The following is an 8,676-nucleotide window of genomic DNA, read 5'->3' on the forward strand; positions in this document are numbered from 1 at the left end:
AAAATATTAGTATTAAAGTAATTACTAGAGCAAAAATCTGAGATTTTCTAAATACCAAAGGAATTTTTTTTACAACAAAATACAATACACAGACTATAAAGTACAGCAATTATAATGAACGCAGTAAAAACAAAATATAGTAGAATTGAGACCAAACATACCAGTCATATCAATAGGCAGCTCTTCTATTAAAAACATATTCAAATTGACTCACAAAACAGCACCTAATTTTATACTAGATACAAAAAATGGAGGTAAAACAAAGTGATTCAAAGTCTGAAAATAAAGAGATGGGAAAGGAATACCAGATGCATGCACATGCTGTCTTTATCAGGCTTAGGTATCAGTGTGATACTTGCTTTACAAAAAATATTGTCACATTTTTCTTTTTCTGTATTCTGGAGTAATTTATAGGTCTTTGAAGCTTTGGTAGAATTCCCATGTGAAATTTTGTGGGCCTTTTGCTTTTTCGTATGTTAATTCTTTGATTACTTTCTCTGTTTCTTCTATGGAAGTCAGTTTTGGAAGACTGTTTTTATTTAGATTATCTACTTCATCTAGGCTTTCAAATTCATTTATCAAAAGTTAGACCACATAGTGTCATGATTTTTTAGTTGCCTGTTTCAATGGTTATTTCTGTCGTCATTTCTTATTTTGTATGTTCGTGTACTCCTTTCTTCTTATCCTTTTTTCAGTTAGTTTAAGTCACTACTTAAGTGGTCCATCTGTTTTGTTAAAAAAATTTTTTTAAAAAAACAGGATTTTGTTTTATTAATTAGTTCTACGTTTTTCTGTTTTTACCTCAGTTTATGGTTTATCTTTACTATTTCCTTCCATAAGCTTTCTTTTGATTTACTTTGCTCTTCTTTTTTTGACTTTCATAGTTGGGATTTTAATTCACTTATTTTTATTCTTTTTTATTTATGTAACTATTGAAGTGCTATATAACAGATGGGAACATGCGAAAAAGACACATGAGCCAACTTTTGGAGGCTCCCACTATCCAAAGGGGACAATTTTAACATCACAGAAAATGACATTAATGGATTATAATACACTGAGGAAAAAAATTCATGAGTCCATAGTGATTTTTTTTTTTTTAAATAAAAAAATGGATGTGGGATAGAGAGAAAGCCTTCTTTATGGAAGAATGACAACTGATAATTATAGAAAGAACAGGGTATTCACATATTCTCAAAGAAATACCCTTCAGATTATGTATTAATCGCAGTGAAAAAACATATGATGGCTACTACCCTAGCCAAGTGATCAAATGTAAAATGACCAGCAATGGGACACATTAATATCATGTGCTTCCTGATATCTCGTACTAAGATCTAAGAAGGACACAATATCACCTACATACAATTCTTGCCAAAAATATTTAACCTGGTTCCAGTCATAAGAAAACATGAGATAAATTCAAATTGAAAGATTTTCTGCAAAAGAAGTGGCCTGGATTCTTAAAACAATGCAGGGGGCGAAAAAAAGGAAAGAAAGACAAATGTGGTAGGGGAACTGTTCTGGATTAAAGAGATATGAAAATGAAATGTACATTAGGATATTGTATTAACCTTAAAATGTATTGTGGTTCTAGGAAAGTGTTCTTTCTTATGAGATGCATCCTGACTTTAGGGTGAAATGTCACCATATCTGCAATTTTCAATGCTCATCAAAATTTTTAGAAGTTTACACATATACATATTTATCTCAGAGAGTAAATATGGCAAAATGCTAACCATTGGGAATTTAAAGAAAGAATATAGGGCTTTCATTGTACTGTTCTTTTAACTTTTCTGTAAACTTGAAATTTTCTTTAAAAGTTGATGGAAGGAAAATAGAAAAAACTTATACAGAAAATGTACTAGGCTTAGAAAATTTAAGGCATTTTTCTTTGGTTAATTGTTTCTTCTGTTCACTACCAGAGGCTAGTTTTTCAATCTAATTTATAAAGAGGCCCTAACCCCACCCAGGCCTTATCTCACTGACTCATTTCTTCCAACAACTTCCTTTCTCATGCACTGAAGACAAGTTGGTCGTTTTTTTGTTTGTTTGTTTTGGTTTGGTTTTTTGCCTTTGGTTGTTAATTCTAAACAATCCAGTTTCTTTTCCTTCCTTTTTCTCTCTGCTTGAGTGTGCACAAGCACTTTCACTGACATTAGTATCTCTGCTGGAGTGGGGGTTTCTGTACACCCAGGCTTAGCTAAAGCAAGTGAACAATAAGCCCCTTCTATTTCAGATGAGAGCCAGGAAAGGAAAAAGAGGATAACTTTTATGCTGTTTTTATGTTGACTAGCTCCAGGATTCCTTCTTTCTCTCTCTGAGCATTAGTCTCTGTCAACTTCTCTCTTCTGAAAAGTCCTTCATTTACATGATCTGGTGTTCTTGAAATGATCTCTTAAGGTTCAGGCCAGTTGTGTACCATAACAGAGTATCTTTTGTCTCATTTTCTCCCTCCCCACAAATGGAGGGACTCCTACCCTGCCTTTTGCTCTAATTGGCTGCATGCCCACATCCTGGTCTGAAAGTCTCCTCTCTCCCTTTCAGATGACCCAGCAGATGGCTGGGATGAACTTCTGTGGAGCCAATGGCATGCTGAGCTATGGACAGTCGATGAGCGGCGGAAATGGACAGGCAGCAAATCAGACTCTCAGCCCTCAGATGTGGAAATAAAAACAAAACACTTGTATGGCTGCCACTCTCCTCTGCCCAATCTCTCCCCCTTTTCCCTCTTTTCCCAACTCTTTCACCCCACCCCCCTTTCCTACCTCTCTCAGTTTGATTTAGAAATTGCTCAATCTGTCATTTGAGGTTTGGCATTCTGCCCAGCCCAGCCACTTCCCAAACACGTAGACCTCTCTGTTGCTTTATGTTGTACATGTTCCCTAGCCATCCTGGCTTCCTCCCCAGCCTCAGCCCCAGTCCTCTCCTGCACCAGCACCTTAGGAATTGTGGGCAGAAGGCACTTAAACCGCAGGAGGAGTGTGCACACCTTTGAGTACCTCTCCTGCAAAGTTAAATCTCCTGTTAGAGTCTCAGAAGGGTCTGTATGCGTTGTGTTTTAGGCAAAGAGGACAGGGTTAGAGGTACTTCCATATGTGTTAATAAGCTATTTCTACATGTTTAAATTATTGGTTGAAGAGGAAGCCATCATGCTCCAATGATTTATGGGAATGAAGAAAGTACCGAAATCAAATTAAATACTTCTTAGGTCTTAGATCAGGTTGGCCCTAGCCCTGGGAGGAGGTAAAACCCTATATGTGAGGATAAGCAAAAATATTACTCTACTGTGCCCTGAATTGCTTTTTGGATCTGAGGCTTCAGGACTCGCTGCTTCAGTCAGCCTTTATTAGCACCAAAGACTGTGAAGGTCCCAAACAAAAATGCACACCCCTTTCCCTGCCTCTGCCCTGCCTGCAGTAGGAACTGGCTCAGTAGCCAGGGGGCCAGCCCCTCCAGTGAGAATGCGGAGCTTAACGTGTGTACTGTGCGCACACGTGTGTGTGTGTGTGTGTGTGTGTGTGTGTGTGCGTTTCTCCCACTCCCCATCTGTTCTAGGTATTATTTTTTTTCTTTCAGTTTTAGGTTTACAACAGAGAGGAGTTAATTTATCAACAGCCAGTTTTTCGTGAAGTTAAAAAAGATTGCAATCTCATTGATGGCTCCCTTCTTTCTTTCCCCTCCCTCAACTTGCCAATCACTCTTTCATGCCTGTGTTTCCTGCGCTGCTCTGTTTCCCTACCTGTTCCAGGTGTATGAGGCAGAGAGCCTGGACAGCTTTCCTCTCAGTCATTGTTCACCCTCCTTGAAAATTAAAAAAAGAAAACTTTGCTTAAAAGATTTCGTCTGTGGGAACCACAATTCCTGGTTGCCTTTTTCCTGTGTATGTGTAAATTCCTTAATAAATATTACAGGGAAGGACTGTGTGCTCGCTGTTACTATGTGTCACTCTTGGAGGTGGGTGAGTTCCACCCAAGTTTTCGGCTTTGCTTTCTGTATTTTAAAAATTCTATATGGGGCATGCCCAAGGGCCAGGCCTAGGCTCAGGCAGTCAGAAAGGAGACCTTTCTCCATTGGCGTCTAGACTTGTGATCTGAGGGAACTGTGGAGATCTGTACCTGCTAGAGTCACAACACTGGAACTTGAAGCACTTTTTTCCCCTCAGATAGGGAAACTGAGGCCTTCCCTTCACTCCCCTCCCTTCCCCCCTTCCCCCCTTTTACTCCCTTTTCCTCCTTTTTCCTTCCCACCCTTCCTCCTTCCTCCTTTTCTCTGAGTACATCTTTTGAATACTTCCAGATATGGAAGGATAGCACAGTGGCTAAGAAAGTGAGCCTGGATCAGGCTGCCAGTGTTCTTATCTCTTTTTACTCTGTGACCTGGTTAAGCTACTAAACCCCCAAATCTCAGTGTAAAATGGGGCTAATGGTAACACTTAAGGGAAAATGAAGCAATTCCTGTGGTGCATGTAACACAGTGTTGGGCACTTAGGACACAAATGTGAGCAAGCAAGTATTACGTGCCAGACCTACGTTAGGCATTAATGCATTCAACAGATGTTTAATAAGTGCTTACAATGTGCCAAACACTGTCTTAGGTTCTGAAATAAAGCAATGAATTAAACTCCCTGATAGCATAGAACAGTGTGGTTAAGAGAAGTGGACAATAAACAAGTAAATAGATTATTTCATTTTGGGCAGTAATAATTTAAGGTAAGACAAGGGCAAAGAGTGGGTATGGGACCATTTGAATGGGGGTAGTCAGGAGGAGGTTACATTTCAACTGAGATCTGAGTAAGCAGCCAGTGGTGTGGGGCTTCAGAAAAATGCAGAATAGGGGTGAATGTCTGCATTGGGAATTGTTTGGCTGGAGGTATAGGTTTGGGAGCTATCAGGGTACTGATGGTTTGTGAAGCCTTGAGACAATATAGTGTCACCTAAGAAGGCATAATGAGAAGAGGACTGAGCCTTGGAGCCCATCAGCTTTTAGAATTTGGGAAGAACAGATAAATGAATCAGACATAGTCCCTGCTCTTAAGAAGCTCACTCATGAGGCAAGACTTAGAATCCCTTATACATGTTCAAGGTGAGCTAGTGGGGCACCTCACCTGTCAGGGAAATCTTAAGGACAGTGGCACTTGAGCTAGGTGGAGAGAGAGAGTAATTAACCAGCAGGTAGGGTAGGATTGGGAGAAGAGTATTCCAGACCCACAGCAGTTCCATGTGAACAAGACAGAGAGCCCTTCAAGAGCACAGAACAGTCAGAGAAGCACAGCAATTCAGTGTTTCTAAGGTACGATCTGAGTCGGGGTGTGCTAAGAAGTGAGACTGAGGTGGGGTTGGGCCAAATTCAGGGGGCTTCCTATACCTTAGGAAGTTTAGCCGGAAGTGTGGTAAACAGTGGAGTGGCATGGTCAGATCTGAGTTTTAGGCAGTGCTGAGAACAATAAGAGAACGAGGCCAGATCTAGGGGACCAGAGAGAGGGCTGCGGTAGGGGTACCGAAGGATGGAGCAGCTAAGAGCAGCAATTCATGAACTGCTTATGAGGCATGTGAGATGCTCAAAGGTGTTCCACAACAAAGCTAAAATAAGTTTGGGAAAGATTGCATGTTATATCACCTCTTGAACATCTAGAATATAATATCCAAATAGTAATGTCTCTGAAAAGTCCTGTGGTAAAGACTTTTTCTTACTAATTATTAGACTTTTTTAGAATGATTTTATGTTCACAACAAAACTGAGCAGAAAGTATACTTCCCACATACCCCACACCGGAGTGGTATATTACAGCTGACGAACCTACATTGACTCGTCATCCCAAATCCGTAATTTACATTAGGGTTCACTCTTGGTATTGTACATTCTATGGGTTTTCACAAATGTATAATGACATGAATTCAATGTAGTACTGTACAGAATATTTTTACTGTCCTAAAAATCCTGTGTGGTTTGCCTGTTCATTCCTTCCTTTCCCTTAGCTCCTGGCAACCACTGATTTTTTTTTTTTTTTTTAACTGTCTCTATAGTTTTGCCTTTCCTGGCATGTCATTTGGTTGGAATCATACAGTATGTAGCCTTTTCAGATTGGCTTCTTTCATTTAGTAATATGCTTTTAAGTTTCTTCCATGTCTTTACATGGCTTGATAGCTCATTTCTTTTTAGTGCGGAATAATCCATTGTCTGGATGAACATTTATTTGTTCACTTACTGAAGGACAGCTTTGTTTTCCAAGTTTTGACAATTATGAATAAAGTTGCTAAAAACATTTGTGTGCAGGTTTTTGTGTGGATATGTTTCCATTTCATTTGGGTAAATACCAAGGAGTGTGATTACTAGATCATATAAGAGTATGCTTAGTTTTGTAAGAAATTATTGAAGTTTGCCAGAGTGCCTGTACCATTTTGCATTCCCACCAGCAATGAATGAGAGTTCCTGTTGCTGCATGTTCTCACAAGAATTTGGTGGTGTCAGTGTTTTGGATTTTGGCCCTGCTAATGTGTGTAGTGGTATCTCATTTTAATTTGCAGTTCCCTAATACATAATATTGAGCATCTTTTCATGTATTTACTTGCCATCTGTTTCTTAACTGGTGAGGCATTTTATCAGGTCTCAAAATAGCTACCCAGTTATCCTAATGACAGTTGAATAATCCATCATTACCCCACTAGTTTGAAATGCCACTTTTTATAACATTAAATTTTAATAATCAAATCTTCCGATTTCATTTCACTAATTGATGAGTATATTTTGGTATTAGTTTTATCTTATTTTCATTATTATGCCTCAATAATACAAGATAATATCTTCTATTATATTTGTAGGGCAATTGATACCAATTATATTGATAGAACAAGTCTGACTTCATTATTGTTGGAAATTTTTATTGGCCATTCTGGAACATTTACCGTTCCACATAAATTTTAGAATCAATTTAGTAAAAAGAAAAGTTGAGATTTTGATTTGGCAGCATCAAAGTAGAGGAAAACTGACATATTTAGAATGTTCTATTCAATTCTTGAATTTGGTATATGTCACTCTTCTCTCCATTTAAATCAATAACTTTTATAGTTTATAATGTCTCACAGACTTCCGATTTATTCTTAGCTATATTTTCCAATTTTTTATTATGAAAATATTCAAACAGAAAAGTTGAAAGAATTTTACAGTGAACATTCACGTACCACTCCCTAGACTCTACTATCAACATTTTACTATATTTTATGCTGTGTTTTTGTTGGGTAGCACACAGGAGCATAGAATGCCCGGGTTCATCACTTGCAAGCTGCATGATGCAGCACAAGTTACTCAATTTTTTCAAATCTTAGTTTTCTCATCTGCAAAGTGGGAATAATAATAGTACTTACCTCAAGGGGTTGTTATGAGGACTAAATCAATTAAAATATGTAATGCACTTAGAACAAAGCCTCATACTTTGTAAATACTACATGCTACTACTGTATTAGTCTGCTTAGGCTGCTACAACAAAATATGAGACTGCGTGGCTTAAAAAAATTTTATTTTCTCGCACTTCTGAAGAATAGAAGTCTCAGATCAAGGTCTGGCAGGCTCAGTTTTGGTGAGGGCTCTCTTCCTGGCTTGTAGATGGTGCCTTCTTGCTAGATCCTCATCATGACCTTTCCTCAGTGCCTGCACCTTCAGAGAAAGAGAGAGTAGGAGGGAGTGGAGGAGGTTGAGACAGAGACAGATAGACAGACACTCCTCTGCTGTCTCTTCTTGGAAGGACACTAATCCTATGGGATTAGGGCCCCACCTTTATGATCTTGTTTAATCTTAATTACTTCCTTTCTCCAAATACAGCTACACTGGGGTTTAGGGCTTCAACATATGAATTTGGGGGAGTGGGTGGAGAGACATTCAGTCCATAACAGCTAGCAACTACATAGTTTCTATATTTCTAAATTGCTATTTTTGAAAGCTATTGATGTATATATTTGGAAAGATGTATTCCTATTTTGTTGGGGAGACAAAATCCAGCAATAAAATGGCATTACGGTGTGATCATTTTTGGGAAAAAAATGCATGGCTCACACTATTATTGATGACCTGTGTGTGTGCGATAGATGATATTATTGTGTGTGTAGGTAAGTGTGTGCACCAAAGTTAACGATTATTTCTGCTTGGTGAGATTATAGGTAATAATTAATGCTTTGTGTATTTCTTGGCATTTCAGAAATATAAGGAAAGCGATTGACATAAGAACTTGCTGAATTATAGAACAAAAAACTATCTGATCATGGTATTCTTTTAGTAAAACATTGGATTCTACTCCGTTTTCATTCTTTTTTCATATACTTGTTCAGTGACAGTGGTATGGATTCCTTCATACCAATGTTTCGACAAAAAGTGATACAGATGTTTCCCTTCTGTCAAGGGTTTCAAACTTCCCCACAGAAACTCACATTCCTATTCTCGGCAGAGGAGAGCTGGTTCTATTTCGTAGTCCCTGTATGGGGTAGGGGAACAAGAACACAGGCTCCGGTTCTCCTGCAGAAGCGGGGCTGCTTGCCCCTGTTCGGATCCGGGATGTCACAAACCGAGAGGGACCGATCCGCACAACGAGCATCCCGGGAGGCGACTGCGAGCTGCCCTAGAGGACGCTGGGAACCACGCGCGGAGGCCGCGCCCGCGCAGGCGCACGGGCCGGGACCGTGCTAC

General features: G+C 39.1%; 1 protein-coding gene across 1 annotated transcript in view; it reads left to right on the plus strand.

Annotated features, from left to right (window-relative positions):
• The window catches only part of SMAP2 (small ArfGAP2), a 38,819-nt gene extending 34,897 nt beyond the window's left edge, over positions 1-3,922 (plus strand). Inside the window, exon 10 of the mRNA XM_039876656.1 lies at positions 2,548-3,922. Coding sequence (XP_039732590.1) covers positions 2,548-2,673 — 126 coding nt within the window. The 3' untranslated portion in view covers positions 2,674-3,922. The remainder of the gene's footprint in view (positions 1-2,547) is intronic.
• Positions 3,923-8,676: the final 4,754 nt, after the last annotated feature.

This window comes from Pteropus medius, unplaced genomic scaffold (genome assembly GCF_902729225.1).
Source record: "Pteropus medius unplaced genomic scaffold, Ma_sr-lr_union100, whole genome shotgun sequence".
Classification (NCBI taxonomy): domain Eukaryota; kingdom Metazoa; phylum Chordata; class Mammalia; order Chiroptera; family Pteropodidae; genus Pteropus; species Pteropus medius.